This window comes from Corella eumyota, chromosome 2 (assembly GCF_963082875.1).
Source record: "Corella eumyota chromosome 2, kaCorEumy4.1, whole genome shotgun sequence".
In the NCBI taxonomy this organism is placed as follows: domain Eukaryota; kingdom Metazoa; phylum Chordata; class Ascidiacea; order Phlebobranchia; family Corellidae; genus Corella; species Corella eumyota.
The window spans coordinates 16,764,643-16,783,561 of record NC_137491.1 but is presented as its reverse complement, the minus strand read 5'-3'; the positions used below and the strand labels follow the sequence as shown (position 1 = coordinate 16,783,561).

Below are 18,919 nucleotides of genomic sequence, written 5' to 3'. Positions count from 1 at the left end.
TATTCAACAGTTCAAAGATCATAAAAAAATTATTTTTATTTATCAGTAAAATTTTGTGCTACAATAATAAAAAAAATAGTTAGAGAATTAAAAATGCGATAATAATAATTATTTAAATTTAACTAAACTTTAATAACCAAGTTGCCAATCAAACACATATTTAAGTGGTTTGTTATTTAAATATAAAAACAAATTTTCTTCGAATGTTTTTCCAATCATGTCAGAATTAAAAACGCCTGAAACATGTTGGGTTATCGTTACATTTGGCATCTTCCAGAATGGACTACTCTCTGGCAAAGGTTCTTGATTAAAAACATCCAGAAATGCTGATGATAACCAGCCTTGGTTAAGTGCGTGAATAAGGCTTTGATCGTCTATAATATCTCCACGTCCTATGTTAATAAAGCCTGGCTTTCTTTCAGAACACGCTTTGAGCCTGTCACCTAACAACATTAAAATACAGAAGAATTATTAAACTGATGGAATAGTGTGGTGGTTAGATCAAATGATTTTTTTACATGAAGTCCTGGGTTTGATTTCCACTGGTTTTATGTCATAGTGTCCGTAAGTATGACATATATGGTAACCACTAGAACAACTCAACAAGTTTATCATATCGCTATTAGAGCAAAAATGTTTAACAACTTTATGCAACTTGAGACTGGGTCAAAGTAACATACGTTATCCTATTTTTAGGCTGTTAAATTGGACTTTTCACAAAAAGAATGACGATAAAAATGGCCTCATTTAAGGGCACTTGAATATGTTCTAATCTTAAAAAAGGTTTATTTGTTTTTTTAACTTTAAACTGTTGTGCTATACCCTACCTGATAGCATGCCAATAGTTTTAGAAGTAGAGGGAAGAACATTACAGATATAATCACAAGAAGATAATAATCCATCAAGATCACCATCTAAATATAATCGGTCAATAGGATATTCTTTTCCATCTGCGAATGGAGTTCTTTTAAATCCATGCACCTTTATTCCAGCTAATTTTAGATAGGAAGCTATCTCTAAACCAATATCTCCAGCTCCAATTATTCCCACTGTTAGCTTGTCGAATGTTCTATATCTGTGTAAATGTTAATAAGAATTAGCTCATGATTTTATTTATATTTAGGTATTCTTAATGCAAAATGGCGACTCCACTGATTTTAGAAACCCCAGTCTGGTCTAAAATTACCATTGCCAGCTTAATATATTGGTTATTTTGGTTTTAATGATTTTTAACCTTTAGGAAAACTTTTAATGGTGATTTCAGGGCCCTTCGAACACTAGTTTAAAATGTCTTTATATAAAAACTTACGGATGCTTTAGTAATTCTGTTTGCATCCATTTTTGGGCCACAAATTGTGTTTTAAAATTTCTCTCCAAAGATATTATAGCACCAAGAACAAATTCTTTCATTAACTGGCCATAACATCCACCCATGCGTGTGGTAATGAATGTAGGATGAAAGTCTTGAATTTCAGAATCAAAATTTCTAATAATACTGTCAAGTCCAGCCCAAGTACATTGCACCCATTTACATGTATTTGGTATATCTACAAATGCATTTTTGCACAAGAAGGGGTCTGTAATTAGAATCTCAACATCTTTTAAAGACTCTAGCAGATGTTTTTTAGAATCATATTGAATTTCCTTGGGTAATATTTTCGTGTTGTTTAACCATTTAAATGAGGTGATAGCATTACTTATAACCTTTACATTTTGCTCTAAAAGAATTCCAACAACGACTTTTCTAACTGACATTTGTGGTTTTCTAAACAGAATCAAAATTAATTGTCTGTAAAAAAAATAATAGTAAACTAATTAAAACAAAATGCGTTTTGCAAAAATATAATTGCCGAACTTAATTTGTCTTATAAAAAGTGCTAGTTAGTAGCAAAGTATGTTTGAAAGCAAATAAAAAGAAGAACCTGTGTCTACATTGCCGAAATAGCGTCGTGGTAACAGTCCCGTAACTTTAAACGTGTGCAAGAAGGTCGTTACAACGGTTGTATGTTCTTTAACATAAAAAAATCTCTTGGATTTCCTAAATGTTTTGAGGCTACTTTTAAATTCTATTTAACGTATTTTTTTATATCTAAACGCAGGTTTTTTTTAACAAATTTTCGTATAAAACAAAAAAACACTGTTAACTACGTAATGGCGAAGTATTTTAGGCCTATTCAAATTGTTGTTTTTTTTTATAAATGTTGGTAAAATGGAAATAGCTCCTTTAACAGGTTGGGTGTCTTTTTTTACTTTTATGCTGTAGTAGGTAGAGATGTTGGGGTATTTGGGTATGAGCTCAACATCCTACCCTATCCTCTTTGGGGTAAGGGGCTAGGGAATGGGGACAACTATCTTATTCCCGCTCTATGTTTGATAGAAGGTTTTGTGTAAAAAGGTTGTTGGTGAAGGAAATATAAAGACAGGAGAGCTTACAATAAATTGTATTGTGACGTAAATTATACTTCGGCGTTCATGTTAAAGTGCTATTGTTTATGTTCTCTTATACATTATAGCCCTATGTAAAGGCAGAAATCATTTTTTACTCAAAAATTTTGCAGCGAAACGTTCTTACACGCAAACAGGCTAGTAAAATTATAACTGTTCAATGAAAAATTTTAATTTACGTAAAATAAGGTGACATCATAGAGCTGGGATGCCCCCGACTACCCGAAAGATTTTCACGCTTTGCTAAGAACGTTTGCAATTTACGTAGTTCGCTCGCTTTATCAGTTTATACCAGTATAACTTCCTTTAGAAATGCGTGGTCATGTGATAAGACGCAGTTTACCATGCAGCATTTTATTTCTTTAGCCTCTCAAACTTTAATTTATAAATGCAATTTGATAAAACAATTTGTTTAAGTGTGTATGTAAAAAGTACGGTATAGCTGTCAAAGAAAATATTGATTAAATTAATTATTTAAAAAATCACATAAACTAGCTACGAAAATGTCTGGGCTGTTGCCTTTTGATGGGAAACTTAGTAAATATACCAATGTGATGAAAGGATGGCAAAATAGGTAAAAACTATTTTTGTTTTATGAAATTAATGAAAAATAAAATAAAGAGCACCAAAACTTGGTCATTTATCGGTTTATTCTTTTAAAATTACCCCAAAATGTTCCCATAAGGTTCTAGGTTTGATTCTTTCTTATTTCATGTCACAGTCTTACTAAATTGCTAACTGTTTATGGTTTTGCCTAGGCCATATACCAAGTGAAAATGAAGTAATGGGCCTAATTAAATATTGGGTAACGAAAATTAATTTATAAATAAAAAATGTTGTCAGTCCACTTATGTTACGGTTCTGTCTAAATCGTAAGCAAAAAATACCACAAGAGATATATTAAACAACACTTAAAATGCTTTTAGGTATTTTATTCTCAACCCTCAGCAAGGTGTTTTGGAATATCATATTAGTAAACAAGAAGCCATGGGAACGCACCACAGACCCAGAGGTTCAATTGCTTTGGCTGGAGCTGTTATAGCTCCCAGTACTGAAGATTCTTTTACATTTTCTGTGAATTCTGCCAACGGCGAAGTTTACAAGTTAAGAGGTATTAGTCTAATTGACCAGCAGCATGGCGTAGTGGTTAAATAACTTGCTACACCACATGAGGTTGTGGGTTCAATTCTCACTGCTGTCATGCTGTAGCACCCTTAAGGGAGGCGCTATAATCGATATGAACTCTTGCTGAGCCAGCACTTAATTAGCAGCGTAATTATTGTGCAATTATAATTCATATTATCCCAAACTGCCACAGGCAACTCGAGACTGGGTCAGAGTAACTAATGTAACTCTATGTTAAGGTCATGCATTTGACTTTCCTACTTTAAGAATAAAGATATGTACAAAAAAAAAACTTGTATATATACAAGTTTGTATATAGATATATATAGCCTATCTATTTTTAAGTGTAAAAGATAAATTGCAAAAAATGTTTTTTTTTAAATAAAGAATTAAATAGCCTAAATATATATATATATTGTTATTATTATTGCTGACATATTTCAACTTAATTACTTAATAAATTGCACACCAAAGTTTAAACTTAGCTTATTAAAAGTAAAAAAAAATTATTTTAAATTCTTTTCTAATTAATTTATTTTTTATAGCAAGTAGTACTAAAGAACGACAAGAATGGGTTTCAAACTTAAGAGCTGTGGTACAGCATTTTACTCACCAAATTGCACAAGAACATCCTCCTCTTCTGCAAGCATCCGGAAGAAAACCGAGATCTCGATCCATGGTCTCAAACCTAAGCACTAATCTTAATAAAATAAAAGGTAAAGTAAAAAATTTATTAAAATTTAGAAATTTCAAAATTAAAAAAAAAATTTAGAAATTTACATTTGCAAGTTTTTGTATCATCATAGTATTTTTTAATTAATTTTTAATCAAATTTCTAAAATTGTTTTAGAATACTGAAAATCTAATCTATTTAATTAATCCTTACAACTTAGTTTTAACTTTCTTTATCATGCAGTGTACATTAATTATTTTTCCTTTGACCTAATTAGCGTTTTTACATTCCTTAATCAATCAACTATTTATACTAGTTGTTGATATAATCTTGCTGGTTTATTTTATTAAATTGTTAATATATATTAGTACAATAAGTGCTTGGTGTTAATTACTTCAAATATGTGATTAAATGTTTATTTTTATAGATCAAGTTCAAAATCTTTCTACTGGACAACCAAGTCATTCTCATCATGTTGAAAATAATTCTTCTTCTGTTGATCAACAAGTGAGTCAACAAACAAACCAACAACCATCAACACATTCAACAAAATGTAAGTGTCTGTTATTATATATATATATCAAAATGCATAGGTATGTGTATATATGTATATACCTATGCATTTTAGTTTATAAGTATTCATTTAAACAGAGTAGGCCTGCTTTTTTTAGTAATTATAAACCATTACATTTTTTTAATTTTCTGTCTTTTTTTTACTAAAATTCTTTAATACTATAAATTTTACATAGGCCTATATGTTTTATAGCAACTAATAAAATTCAATAAAATATCTTGATCTATTTAAACTATTGTTTACTTAGGTACAATATTCAAATTAAATAAAATTTATTTAGCCTTTAAAAATAAAAAATGTTTAAATGAAATTTATATTTAGTTATTAAATTTTATTTTTAGCTAAAAAAGTAAAAGTAAAGCACAGCAACAACAGCAGTAACACAAGGAAAACTCATTCGGGTAAAAGAGCTCTCCAGAACACTGAACTAAAAGAATTGCAAGACGCCAAAGAAGTAAATATTAATTCTAAATACTGATTTTTTTTTAAATTTACAATCATTTTTTATAAATTTATTTATTTTTTTTTAATTTTTTTTTTTTTAATTTTTTTTATATCTTTAGTATAGAAAAATCAATTTGATATTTTTAGCAGTAACATTTTTGACAGTAGTTAAACCATTTTAAAAGGGTTTATTATTTTCTGATTAAACATAATTAATGATGTTTGGTTGTAAAGCTAAACAACTCTGACACGAAATAAAATTTTATTATTTCCTTCCCTGCTTTTATCACCAAAAACAGAGAATAGTTTTACTTTGTTGTAGACCATCAAAACAAATTAAATATGTTAGTTGAATTTCAAATTCAATATATTTTTTGAAGATTTTTTATATAAATTTTTTTTTTTTTTTTTTTGAAAATAAATTTGCCAAAACCTTTTTTTTAATTAATTAAAAAACAGTGTAACAGCATTGATTTTAAATAAAACTTAATACCAATTGATTGTTTTAACATACCCTGTCATTAAATAAATAAAAACTCAATTTGTCAGCTATATTTACAAAGTAAACAACAGCTCATTTTCCATATTTGTTTACCTTACAGGCGTTGGTATCGGTAGACAATTACCAAACTGGATTAATTAGTATGTTGGATGACTTACGCTATCACCAACAACATATTGATCAAACAGAAACCAATTTGAACTCGGAAAACGATGGTTTAAATTGCCCCAATCCAAACACCATTACTGCTTTAGATACAAGCGTTTTGTTGATAAAGTCGACTTCTGCGGCGATGTTACAATCTTTAAGTAAATGTTATAATATTCTGCAGCGGTATAGTCAGAAATCTAATCCCATGTTGCCAACAGGTGAATATTTTTTATGTTTTTTTTTGGTTTACATTTATTTATTGATGTGAAAAGGTCAACTTCACGACCTAAACATAGAGTCACCCTGACCCAGTCTCGGGTTGCTTTTACCAGTTTGGGATATTATGGATTATAATTGCCTAATAATAAAGCTGCTGATTAAGTATTAGCTTAGCAGGAGTTTATACTGTTTAAAGCTCTTCAGGGCGCTACAGCATGAGAGCAGTAGGGATCGAACCCAGAATTTAGAAAAACATATTTAAACAAAATTATCTAAATTTTATTGTAAAATCTTGAATATTTTAATTTAAGATACTTTTAGTTGGTATTAATATAGTTTATTTTAAATAATTTTTAAAGTATTATAATAGATTTATTAAATAATTGCACCAAAATTCATGTAATTAATTATTTTTATAAATTGTTTTGTTAATGTTTTTGTAAAATTTTTGCATGCTACATTTGCAAAATGATTTATTTTCCTAGGTGTCATACACTATAATTTAATCAAATACAATTTATTATTGCAATGCAATCAAAATGTTTTTTAAAACAAATAGTTTTAAAAAAAATTATTAATATTTTTAGATGCGGATATAAAATGGGTTGCACCGAAAATTGATTCAAATTCTGCTTCTGTGGCAAGTGAGGTAGTTACGGTAAGAAAATTTTGTTAATTTAACGTTTATGTTAATAATCAAATCGCTTTGTTTAATAGACCTAATCAGGTATGAAACTTAGGTAGACTTTTAAAATTCATTGTCTTGTTTAAAAAAAAATTATTTTAGTTACCTAATTTTATCACATACACATTTTCAAAAATATTTTTGTTGTTTTTGTTAAATTAGTTTGAGGTCCCTACACTTGCGGATGCAACAGAAGAGGAGGAAGATGAGAAAGATGAGCAGGAACAAGAGTTAGGAGCAGTTGATGAGCATAAGAACATTATCATGCATCTTCTTTCTCAACTTAAACTTGGGATGGATTTAACCAAGGTATTCTTTATGAAATTTTTTGTTGATAAATACGAAACTGTATTAAGTATCTTAGGTCATATAAGTCAATAGCCCGCCCTAGTTGAGATTTAAATTTTTCAATTAGTATTTGCTTGCGAAAATTTACTCGCACACAACAAATGGTAGTTTTATATCTTTTGTAAGCTTTTAAATTTGGCATTTATATATATGTCGTTCACTAAGTTCTATTTTATATAAATGTAAAAACTGGCCTTTTAGAAAAATTAAAAACAATTAAATCTAATTTCCAAGCTAACATTTCTTTGCTTACTTGTTTTTTATTTATATAAAAACATTTATGCTGCCAATTTTTACGTTTATTATTTTTAGGTTACTTTACCAACATTTATATTAGAAAAACGAAGTCTTTTAGAAATGTATGCTGACTTTGTTGGGTACACAAATTTATTGTTGGATATTCCTAATGGAAACACGCCAGTAGATCGAATGCACAGAGTTCTTAAATTTTACCTTTCTTCATTTTATAGTGGAAGAAAAGGTATTTATCATAAAACAAACAGTTTGTCTTTTTTTAACCATATACATAGTCACAAAAAATAATTTTCAGTAAAACTTTTTCTTGCAAAAAAATGAATATTTTAGTTGAAAGGCTTATAAATTGTCCAAAAAGTATATATATCATCTATAACTTACAGTTTGACATACTTAAAAGTAATATCATATTAACAAAAGTAAAATAATATTGGAGATAAATATATAAGCAGCGTGGTGTAGTGAACCGGCAACAAAGTGTAGTCGTAACAACACTTGCTACACCGCACAGGGGGTCGTGGGTTCAATCCCCACTGCTTTCATGCTGTAGGGCCCTTAAGCAAGGCGCTATAAACGTTATGAACTCCTGCTGAGCCAGCACTTAATCAGCAGCATAATTATCGCGCAATTATAATCTATAATATCCCAACGTGCCACAGGCAACTCGAGACTGGGTTGGAGTAACTGATGTTACTCTATGTTTATGTCGGGCATTCGACTTTCCCACATCGAGGATAAAAATATATACAAAAAAATGTTTATTCCCATTTTAGTTAACATTACATTGAACGTGATCGATTTTACTAAAATTTGTATAACATATTGTCTCAAATATTGTTTAATTAGTTTTTTGATTTTAGCTCAAATTGCAAAGAAGCCATACAATCCAATAGTTGGGGAGGTATTTCAGTGTAGTTATTATGTTCCTAAAGATAATTCCTCAGAACCACAACAACAACAGGAATCTAGTCATCGAGTCCAATTTATTGCAGAACAGGTACCCACAATTTTTTTTGTAAATGTTTTGTTTGTTTTTATTAAAAAAAGTGCTTTATTTTTAAATTGCTTAATATGGTCAATTTTTTGTTAATGATTTTGAACAGGCTTTACAATGAATGTTATGTGAAACTTGCTATTTAAAGGCTTTTATATAAAGTGTATAAGACCGTGGTTTAAATATTATTGTTTATAATTTGCGGCTAATTACAGGCTGTTGATTAAGTGTTGGCTCAGCAGCTACTTATGCCATATATAGCAGCTTATTTAAGAGCACTACAGCATGAGAGCAATGGGGATTAAACTTAGGACCTCATAAGTGCTATGTGTTCTAACCACTACAATACTCTGCCGGTGAATTTGAAAGCATGTTTGTTTTTTACATTTAAAATTTTTTTAAATTAAGGTGTCTCATCATCCACCTGTATCAGCATTCTATGCAAGTTGTCCAGAAAAAGGAATAACAGTAAACTCTCATATATGGACCAAATCAAAATTTATGAATATGTCGGTTGGTGTGGCTAATATAGGGGAAGGTATTTATTTTTATATTTTTAACCAGTATTTTTATACTTTTATATATATATTTTTTTTTAACCAGTAGTCAGAAGATTTGGTATCGCTATATTGGGTTCGTGGTTTAATCCTCACTGCTCTTAAGCTGTAACGTGCTTGAGTACGGGTGTTTTATAACTCCTACAAAGCCAATCTTTAACTAGCAGCTTGGTTAATAAACAACTTATAATTTATTATATCTTAAACTGCTAAAAAAAATTCATGACTGGGCTGGGGTAACAAATGTTACTATGTGTTTAGGTCATAAAGTTGGCCTTTTTACATTGAGAATACATAAATATTTAAAAAAGACCAAATTTACAGTCTTATTAAAGGGTAATGTTAGTTACCCCGACCTAGCCTTAAGTTGCCTTTTACATTTATGGCTGTTATTAAAATGATAATATTGCTTGAACTTTAACATAAAAACAAAAAACATGAACTTTTTTTTCCCAGGCATACTACGTTTAAGTGAGCACAATGAAAGTTATGTAATGACATACCCATCTGCCTTTGCACGTTCTATATTAACTGTACCATGGACAGAGCTTGGTGGTAGATGTAGTATAACTTGTGCGGAAAGTAACTTAACTTGTAATATTATATTCCACACTAAACCAATGTATGGAGGTCAACCACATAGGTTAGTCAAAATTTTTTAAATTTTTGTAAAAAAACATTTGAGCATGTATTTTTTTTAATTCTTAGAATAAATTTTTATTTATGGTCTTTTAAAATGTCTAATTTTTATAGTTCTTTAAATGTATATACCCATATACTCTAACCCTATATATACCCTTATTTTGACTTTTATAATCCAGATAATTAAAATATATTGTTGTTGTTATTGGGTTCTCACATTTTATTACTTTTACAGTCCACTTTCGAAGACTGTGCAGTAAACATAATTTAAAATGTTTTGTCGAACATGATTTTCATTGGCAATAATTTTTGTGAACTTCATTGTAAAATTTTCGGAATCTTTTTAAAATTATCACTTTTTTAATAACATAGGGTGACTGCTGAGGTCAAAGATACAAAAAGTGGATTTATTTCATGTAAAGTTTCAGGAAAATGGAACGGAGAATTGGAATTTATTTATTATACAAAGGTAACAAATAAAAAAATAAATTAAAAAACATTTTTAAAAAATCAATTATTTTCAGTTATGAAATAGAGTAATTAAAATTTTAAAACAAAATAAACTGGAAGCTTATTGTAATTTTTTTTTTACTAAAACACATTTAAATATTTTTTCTTTATTTTTGATTTTTTATGAATTTGTTTGTAAAGGTAAATTCTTCTGATGAAATAAATGAACAAACTGAAATTCTGGACACACTCAACCTAAAACAATTTCACAAATATTTAAGACCCCTTGAAAAGCAATCTGCGATGGAATCAAGGTAATTACAATACAGCTTAAAATACTGATTTTTAAATTTTAGGGTGTTTCGTGTAATTGACCGACAATGTGGTGTAGTGGTCGGAACACTTGGCTTCCCTTTGTTAGGTTCTGGGTTCAATCCCAACTGCTTTTATGCTTGAGCACTGAGTAAGGCTCTATAAACAGTATAAACTCCTGTTGAGCCAACACTTAATAAGCAGCTTAAATATTAGACAATAATAACCCATAAAATCCTAAGTTCAACTTATGACTGGGTAACTGATGTAACACTATGTATAGGCTGTAAAATCGACCTTCGTACATCAAGAATTTTTTTTTGTATATATCTTCATCCTTGATGTGGGTAAGTCGAATGCGCACAAAGTAACATCAAACACAGAACAACATCAGTTACTCCGACCCAGTCTTGAGTTGCCTTTGGCAGTTTGGGATATTGTAGATTATAATTGACCGGTAATTATACTGCTGATTAAGTGCTGGCTCAGCAGGAGTTCATACCTTTTACAGCGTCTTACTTAAGGGTGCTACAGCATGAGAGCAGTGGGGATTAAACCCAGGACCTCATGTGTAGTGTAGCAAATGTTTTTACCACTACACCACGCTGCCGGTAAAAAAAAAGGATAAATAAATTTTTAAAAAATGATTTTTTTAGAAAACTATGGCACAATGTCACCGAGTCACTTCGCAAAGGTGACATCGTTAGTGCAACTGAACACAAGAGTGCACTAGAGAACCAGCAACGAGAGGTAGAGAGCAGAAGATCTGAAGAAGGCCTCAATGTGCCAGTTGCATACTTTTCTCAAGTCAAAGGAAAAGATTTTGACTCTTATACTTTTAAACAAAAAGCAGAAAATTAATCATGCTAAAATTTTTTCAATTAAAATACACTAGAACTAAAAATTGTATGTCAAATGGTACAAATATTTACATGTTGTTTTTAAAAGTAAACAAATTAAATAAAATTAATTCATAAGGTTAATTTGGGGCAAAATTTGTTGTGTTTTTAATGGTTTATCTTTACAACTAACTTGCATTGTCTCGGTTGTTATTATTTTTTTAATGTCTTATAATTAATCAATTGTATTTTAATAATTTTGAAGATCTATATATTTGCTGGTATAACTATATACAGGCCCTGTTTTTTTATCTATTAACCCACCAAGTTACCATTATTTTTACCCCTTTCTACCTAGAATTAGTTCATTTTTCAATGCAAGTTGCAAAATATGTGAGAACCATTTTTCGTATCTGGTTGCACTTACATTTTAGGCTTTTTTATTTGTTGGTGGCTTTGTGTATAATACACTACTTATTGGTGTAGCATTAGCTTGTTACAGCTGAAATTGGTGTTGTGAATTTATTTTAATGGATTAACCAAGTTTAGAAAAGCATGTAAGTATTCGGTTTAGTTTTTTAGGGATTCAAAAATAGTTTTTTTTTGTTATTTTTACAGAACACACTTTTAACAATAGTTTTTTATTTTTAATTTATAAAAGTGAGCTTCATAGTCTAAACAAATGGTAGTTCTGTGATTTTTATTGTTATTTTTTTGCAATTATTATTATTTTTTTATTCTCGATGTAGGAAGGTCGACTTCACGGCCTAAACCTAGAGTAACATCAGTTACCCCGACCCAGTCACGCTACAGCATGAGAGCCGTGGGGGTCGAACTCAGGACCTTATGTAATAAAGGCATGTTTTCTGACCATTACGCTACGCTTTTTAAAACATCTTATTAAATATTGCTGATTTGGAGACGCCTGTCTTATTTTAACCACAACAACAGATCGCCAGTATATTTTAAGTTGTAAAAAAGCTCACCATTTTTTAGTATTTAAAATTTTATTAAAATTGTTCGACTTTTTTTATTATCTTCTTCCTTCCTCAATTTTTCGTGGCAACACTGAGTTTTTGAGCAACTTTGGGACGTTCCAACCGATTTCGCCAACTCTTTCTTGCCGCCATCTACACAGCGGTGCTTTATTGGTGCAACTGCGGTACAAGTAGTCAGCCTCGCTGGTAACTTCGCCTGAAAGTGGAGCAATTCCGACGTACCTGCCTTTGTCGGCTATTTCCATCTTGTGAAAGAGCTCGTTCGAATCAGGTCCTACAATTCAAAGTTGCATTTTGTAACATGTTTTTATTAATCCTAGATATGAGAAAGCCTACTTCACGGCCTAATCATAAAGCAACGTTGTTTACCCAATCCAGCCTCGAGTTGACTTAAGCTAATAACTAACCTGCCGATTTTTTTGGTTCAGCAGGAGTTTATAGCACTTTTCTCATAAATAGCAGCACTGTGAATTTAACTTATGGCCCTATTTAGTAAAGCCAAGTGTCCTAATTCTTGCTTAAAAAATAATGTGAAAATTTGCAATTTAAATCTAAATATAACCTGTATTTTGTTTTAACATTTTTTACCTGTGTAGATAATGCGTCTTCCAGTCGGCTTAAAGGCCGCAGGGTGGTGATATCGCTTTGTGACGTCATCATATGACCCGGAAGTACCAGTTGACCTTGATGATGCAGCACTTTGAACTCTGGCAGTCATTATGCAACAATCCACAATTAGGTAAGAACAATTTTTAATTTGTAATTTAGTAACCAAAGCTTTTCTTGAATAATTTTTATCAAATATTTTAGCCTAAAATTTGGCGACTTAATCTACAATTGGCCTAGGTTATATATTTCTTAAAAACCTGGCACATTTATGCGACCTGATTTATAACGATTATGATATTCTTGTCTGAGTTATGAAGGTTATTGATTGTAAACAATCGAATTTGAAAGCTGATATCTTAAAACAATTGTATTATTGTTGTTTGGCTCAGCCTACTTATATCTTTTGTCCTAGACAAAATAAAACTTTTTTTCAAAATATAAGTTCTTTGCAGAATATTACTCTAAAATGTTTTTAATTTCTTGTTTTTATTGTTTTAAATGTAATATAGAACATAAAAACTGTAAAACACTACCGGTGGATGACAGTAAAATGTATTTTTTAAGACATTAAACCGTACTTGATGTGAGTGAAGACCGACTTCACAGGATAAACATAAAGTAAAATGAATTACCTTAACCAGTCTTAAGTTGCATTTTTAATTTTCGGTTATTTACTATAGATTACATTGCGTTAAAACTTATGTAAAAATTATCGTGTAGAGTGCGACACTTTTCATGTAAAACATTCTTGTTTGTTTATCATACATGCATACATACATGCATGTGCTTGTAATACATAAATAACCTTTGATCGCGGTAATTACTATTGCTGAAAAATATACATAAACACATCAATATTTATCGTTGTGCAAATGCCAAGGTTCATGGCTACTTAAACATGTATTCTTGCTGCTTGCAGCATCATCATTTGCAAAAGTAATTTATAATTAACAGATGTCGTGCAGACTCGTGCCACTATAGGGTTATTGCATAACAAATTGTATAACTGATAAGACTGAAGTTTTGCGTTAATTTTGATATCGTGAAATTTTGGGGAGTCTAAAAATGTTATAAATTACTACTTAAGGGAGTTAAAATTCTTAGAAAAAAAACGGGAAAACTTTTTTTCGTTGTAGTATTTGCATTTAAAAGTTCACTTAAAAATTGTCCGAAGTTAAATATGAATCCCGGTTTGAATTCGACGGAAATAATTAAATGCTGGACCTACAACAGAAGAGAAAATTCAAAAAAGACAAAAACAAAATGCGACGTTGGTGTTACAGTAAGTTAATTAAGTATTGTGACTGCATATTAAACTCATATCAATATTTTTTAATTGTTGAATAAAAAAACTATTTGTTTAGTCGTGCATGGCGAGCTGGAGAGACCTAGGCAACAGTAATTATTACGTTACTAGACAAGGTAAGGGAAAATAATTTATTTATGTAAGACCAATGCTTACATTTCTAATAGTGCATATGTTGTTGGTATCTTATATTGAAGTGTTATGTTGCAGAGTTTTGCAATTTTGTAAGAGATGTATATAGAACGTTAGTATGGTTGACAATGAATCATAAAATGTCTTTAGAACCTTTAAAAAATGTCTGTGGTACTTACAATTTAATTCAAAAAAATACTACAAATTTTAAATTCTTGATATGAGGGGATTTTTTACAATGTTCCAATTACTTGTAATGATGAGGCCGCAATTAATTTAAATATTTTTGGTTAGGTTGTAACTCTGACAAGTTGAAGGGATGTACTAAGAGACTCTGCAAATCAGACTACAACATAGAATACAACCATTACAATTCCGAAGGCAATACTAGTAACACGAATTCTTACCAACTTTCCCATCTTAACATTTGTTGTTGCAAAAAGAATTTGTGTAACGGAAGGCCTAGACTTGTATCATATAACGACAACTTTAAATTAAATCAACTCAAAGTACCAGTTATGCAAAATCAGAGCACTACGCCAGTCTCTAAGACACTGCAAGGTAAGAATAATGTAATTACTACATTCTGTTAATATTTAAATTATTTTTTAACATATAAATAACTTTTTGGTCTATGGCTTAACTAAAAAAGTGCCTTGGTTGCTTAAATTTAAGTAATATGTTATAGGGTCTTTGATATGTTTAGTAGATAACGTAGCTACTATTAAAAAAACAACGTAAAGAACAAAGCCTATTGTTCAAAAGTAAACTAAAATATATCTGCAACAAGAATAATATTTTTTTACTTATGCTAATATTAATTTAATAAAATTAATTTTTGTTGGTAGATCACGAACAAATTCTGTTAGTTATTGCTTTTCTTGTTATCCTGGCGGTCATAATTTTGTTTACATTTTTTCGAAAAGGTAATATAAAAGAAATCAATTGGAAAAAACACGTTTTTAAGTTGTTTTAGTATGTTTAAAAAGTAGATAGTGTAAAAAATAAAAGTATAATTATTTTTTGTGTAAGAATTTTTATTTTTTCAGGAAAATTTATTTCTAAACATTGCCGCGGATTATTCTACTCTAGGTAAGTTAACAAACAAACACAAATACTAACAAACACAAATACTAGGTAAGTTAATTATGAAATACAAGTATCAACACCTTGAATTTAATAAATAAATTAATAAGCTACTATAGACTGAAACCTGTTCCTGTAAACAAGATGCAAATAAATATTGACATAAAGCAACTTTGCAAGATTTTGATATTGTTGATGTAATAATTTTAAAGCATTTATTGTTGTTAAAACCTTGATTTTGATAATGCAACGTCATGGAAGCAGTTGGGATCAAACTTAGGACCCTTTCTGTTGTGCCAGTGCCTTACCTACCTTGCTATTTTTACTTATTTTAACTATATACGCATTTTAACTTATTTTAACTATATGTTTTCCATTGTGTTTATAGTGAATTAAAAACAAATCATCTACAACTTGATAAACTTATGGTGGAAAATGATAAAAATATTCAACCTAGTTCAATTGTTGAAGTCGACTTTACCCAACCAATTGGCGAAGGCACTTTTGGGTAACTTAACCAATTTAAACACTCTAATTTTTAACTATTATTTTTTCTAACATATTAAGCAAAAAAAAATTTTTGATTTTTTTACCTTTCTATGTATTTATTTGGGCAAGATTATATTTTATAGGAGCGTTTATCTTGCAAAATCTCTCGTAGATAATAATGAATGCAATGAACTATGCTTTAAAGGTAACTATTTATTTAAACCTTGGATATATAGTAATTGTTTAAAAATAAGCAAGATTTAAAAAAAAAAACATTTTTATATATTTTTTTTGTTATCTGATATTAACTAATTGAATTTTTTATAGTATATATTAAATAAGTATGTAAAGTTAAATTGTGCGAATTTTCGAATTTTCTGGCATTGGTGCGACTCCAACTGGAAGCCCCTGGGGCAGTAACTTAGTTGCCATAACAGTTTCACGTAGTGTTGTTCGCCCCGGCCTATGAATGCGAAAAGGGACGAAATTTTATATCTTAATCTTCTCTTCCGAATTCCGCTCTTTTCCGCATTTATTTCAGTACTACCCGTTTAACCGACGGACGATGCTAATAAAGCTCTAACGTCCGAACTTAGTTTACTTTTCAAATATTCACAGTTCCCAAGACTTGTGATAACGAAACCTACCTTAACGAAATCGACATTTTCAATCATTTGAACGAATTTAAAAACATCAACGTCGTCAGATATCATGGCGAAATTTATATAACTAACAAGTGGGGCTACCTAATGGAGTACTGTGCAAAGGTGAGATGAGTTAAGTAATAAATAATGTCAATATTAAATATTTATTTTTCGTAGCTCATTAAATTATTACAACCGTTTAAATAAACCTTGTGGCTTATTGTCCTTTGTATAGTTGCATTTATTTATATCTTGCATTATTTTAAAGGGTTCTTTAAGGGTGTTTTTAGAAAATAATTCTGTAGATTTGAAAACGTTTTTATCAATGGCAATTGATTTGAGTTCTGGTGTTTCTTTTTTGCATAACATTACGAGATTAGGTGAGTTAATAACTTGTTTTTTTTTAATTTTAATTAAATCGTCGACATTACTTTGTGCAAGAGTACGATTTATTTTTCACATTTTTATCCTCAACATGGGAAGGTCGACTTCACGACCTAAACGTAAAGTTACATCCGTTACTCCGACCCAGTCTCGAGTTGCCTCTGGCAGTTTTAAATTTTATAAATTATAATTGCCCGATAATTTTAAGCTGCTGATTAAGTTTTAGCTCAGCAGGAGTTTATACCGGTTTTAGCACTTTATTAAGGGCGTTGCAACATGAGGGCAGTGGGGATTAAACTTAGAGCCTCGTGTAGTGAAGACAAGTGTTCTGACCACTACACCACGCTGCCGATATTTAGTCCTTTAACTACAACTTTGTAATAAACAGTTATTTTTATTGGTTTAGATGTAAACAAAGCAAACATTGCACATCGCGATATATGTAGTTCAAATTTGCTTGTTCGGAATGATCTTAGTTTAGTTGTGGCGGACTTTGGCGTGGGTTTAAAACTTACTGAGGGGCAACAAATCGACAAAGAAGTTTATAAACAAGTATAAGACTAATTTATATATTGCTTAAAACTGATAGTTGATTGTTTTGTAACTTAAATACTATTTTGTTTGAATCTTAAATATTGCTTATGTATAGTTGTTGTTTTTTATAGTTACTAGTTTTTTAAAGCAAGTTTAAGGATTTTTTTATTATATTTATTTATCCTCGATGTGTGGAAAGTCAACTTCACGGCCAATACATAGAGTGACATCAATTACTTCGACCCAGACTCGAATTTATTTTGGCAGTGTGGAATAATATTGATTATATTTTCTCCGTAGTTGAAGTGGGGATCGAACACAGGACCTTATGTAGTAAAGTATTCTGAACAATACCCCACGCTGTTGGTGAATTAATAATATGAAATTGATAATGTTAAACTAATATTAATTGTTGATTGCTGCATTTTTTTAAATATTTCTTATTTTGTAAACCAGGGTACTCCTTACTATATGGCACCTGAAATATTATGCCAATCGATTGATTTACACCACACCCCTACTTCATTAAAACAAGCTGATGTTTATTCGATGGGATTGGTGTTATGGGAAATTTGCAATATGTGCTCGGAATTTTATGGCAAGATTTAAACTTTAAATAAAGCATTGTTTTTTTTTTCGAACGGTTCTTTTGTGGGTTATATTAGTTGAAACTTTCATTTTTAAATAGTAACTACATCAAATGCACCAAGTCGACATAGACTACCCTACCAATGTGAAGTACCAGATATAATAGATCTCTACGAGTATGTAGTTGTTAAGAAAAATAGACCAAGTTTTGATTTTGCTAACAACCCAACTGGTAAGAATTATTAGATGTAATCATCGTTATGATACTTAGCTTTGGCATATAGAGTTAAAACCAATTTTTATGCACGGGGTCTTTGGTTCAAACCCTGCTGTTGCCAAGTATCGAAAATAAATTGACGATGTTTGCTATAGAGCCACACATTTTTTCAATTTTCTTTTGTTTTGGTACGTTCATTATCTAATCATTTATTTAATTTTTTTTTAGATGCCGACCCGTATATTCTTTTTAAAACTGAATTGGTTGAAACTATAAGCTGCTGTTGGGAGGCGGACGAAGAAAGTAGACTCACAGCAGCCTGCGTTGAAGAACGATTTAAACAATTTAAATTAGCGAATGACAACAGCGTAACTAAATAGCAGGTATAACTATAACAATACATATTCTGTGCTCACCATTGTGTTAATAATAATACAAATTGTTTTAAATATAAACTGTTATCAAATACCTATTTACAAATATTGTGTTTTAGTTTGGTTAAATCTTTAAAATTCTATGTTACTTATACAAGTCTATAATATATTAGAGATGCAGTAGTTATTACTATTGTTAAATCGCTAGTTTATATGCATACTGATTGCTTGAGCTTATAAGTATCGCAATTAGTAGTGCAATGATATGCCTATTTCAAACTTAATTACCTTAAATGATTTTTTGTATAATTTTTGTTAGATTAAAGTACTCAAGTTGTTTTCAT

The 18,919-nt window shown here is 30.1% G+C and overlaps 4 protein-coding genes across 5 annotated transcripts; 2 read left to right on the top strand and 2 right to left on the bottom strand.

Moving 5' to 3' along the window:
• Window positions 1–16: 16 nt before the first annotated feature.
• On the bottom strand, window positions 17–2,079 carry LOC145743102 (uncharacterized protein Cgl2355/cg2587-like). Of its 2 annotated transcripts, XM_082560992.1 has the most exons (4): window positions 1,923–2,079; window positions 1,310–1,765; window positions 828–1,075; window positions 17–443 (listed from the first exon to the last, which is right to left on the bottom strand). In XM_082560992.1, exons 2-4 carry the CDS (start codon window positions 1,753–1,755, stop codon window positions 130–132), a joined length of 1,008 nt encoding a protein of 335 aa, XP_082417118.1. In that variant the 5' UTR covers window positions 1,756–1,765; window positions 1,923–2,079; the 3' UTR covers window positions 17–129. The 2 variants fall into 2 exon arrangements, with proteins under 2 accessions (XP_082417118.1, XP_082417117.1); XM_082560991.1 differs by having other exon boundaries at window positions 1,310–2,079.
• A 696-nt stretch (window positions 2,080–2,775) lies between these two features.
• LOC145741816 (oxysterol-binding protein-related protein 11-like) lies at window positions 2,776–11,722 on the top strand. Its single transcript, XM_082559477.1, has 15 exons — window positions 2,776–3,019; window positions 3,372–3,556; window positions 4,116–4,286; window positions 4,671–4,796; window positions 5,159–5,271; window positions 5,864–6,131; window positions 6,720–6,790; window positions 6,980–7,126; window positions 7,478–7,646; window positions 8,281–8,417; window positions 8,823–8,952; window positions 9,428–9,614; window positions 9,986–10,082; window positions 10,265–10,377; window positions 11,032–11,722. The coding sequence occupies exons 1-15, from the start codon at window positions 2,949–2,951 to the stop codon at window positions 11,234–11,236; spliced, it is 2,190 nt and encodes a 729-aa protein (XP_082415603.1). The 5' UTR covers window positions 2,776–2,948; the 3' UTR covers window positions 11,237–11,722.
• Window positions 11,723–12,241: 519 nt separating this feature from the next.
• Window positions 12,242–13,096, bottom strand: LOC145743431 (protein SPMIP2-like). Its single transcript, XM_082561387.1, has 2 exons — window positions 12,801–13,096; window positions 12,242–12,486 (listed from the first exon to the last, which is right to left on the bottom strand). The coding sequence occupies exons 1-2, from the start codon at window positions 12,928–12,930 to the stop codon at window positions 12,248–12,250; spliced, it is 369 nt and encodes a 122-aa protein (XP_082417513.1). The 5' UTR covers window positions 12,931–13,096; the 3' UTR covers window positions 12,242–12,247.
• Window positions 13,097–14,142: 1,046 nt separating this feature from the next.
• On the top strand, window positions 14,143–18,917 carry LOC145741359 (bone morphogenetic protein receptor type-2-like). The gene is made up of 12 exons (XM_082558939.1): window positions 14,143–14,243; window positions 14,554–14,820; window positions 15,108–15,185; window positions 15,309–15,351; window positions 15,734–15,853; window positions 15,978–16,039; window positions 16,453–16,601; window positions 16,747–16,858; window positions 17,269–17,414; window positions 17,853–17,994; window positions 18,085–18,216; window positions 18,430–18,917. The coding sequence occupies exons 1-12, from the start codon at window positions 14,192–14,194 to the stop codon at window positions 18,579–18,581; spliced, it is 1,455 nt and encodes a 484-aa protein (XP_082415065.1). The 5' UTR covers window positions 14,143–14,191; the 3' UTR covers window positions 18,582–18,917.
• The last annotated feature ends 2 nt before the right edge of the window (window positions 18,918–18,919 follow it).

Coding starts and splice junctions, on each gene's coding strand:
- LOC145743102 (XM_082560991.1), bottom strand. CDS start 1,755: ATGTCAGTTAGAAAAGTCGTTGTTGGAATTCTTTTAGAGCAAAATGTA. Junction 1,076..1,309: donor ACAGAATTACTAAAGCATCC/GTAAGTTTTTAT, acceptor ACATTTACACAG/ATATAGAACATTCGACAAGC. Junction 444..827: donor AACTATTGGCATGCTATCAG/GTAGGGTATAGC, acceptor TAATGTTGTTAG/GTGACAGGCTCAAAGCGTGT.
- LOC145741816 (XM_082559477.1), top strand. CDS start 2,949: ATGTCTGGGCTGTTGCCTTTTGATGGGAAACTTAGTAAATATACCAAT. Junction 4,797..5,158: donor ATCAACACATTCAACAAAAT/GTAAGTGTCTGT, acceptor TTTTATTTTTAG/CTAAAAAAGTAAAAGTAAAG. Junction 9,615..9,985: donor TATGGAGGTCAACCACATAG/GTTAGTCAAAAT, acceptor TTAATAACATAG/GGTGACTGCTGAGGTCAAAG.
- LOC145743431 (XM_082561387.1), bottom strand. CDS start 12,930: ATGACTGCCAGAGTTCAAAGTGCTGCATCATCAAGGTCAACTGGTACT. Junction 12,487..12,800: donor AAGACGCATTATCTACACAG/GTAAAAAATGTT, acceptor TTTGAATTGTAG/GACCTGATTCGAACGAGCTC.
- LOC145741359 (XM_082558939.1), top strand. CDS start 14,192: ATGGCGAGCTGGAGAGACCTAGGCAACAGTAATTATTACGTTACTAGA. Junction 14,821..15,107: donor AGTCTCTAAGACACTGCAAG/GTAAGAATAATG, acceptor TTTTGTTGGTAG/ATCACGAACAAATTCTGTTA. Junction 17,995..18,084: donor TATGTGCTCGGAATTTTATG/GCAAGATTTAAA, acceptor ATTTTTAAATAG/TAACTACATCAAATGCACCA.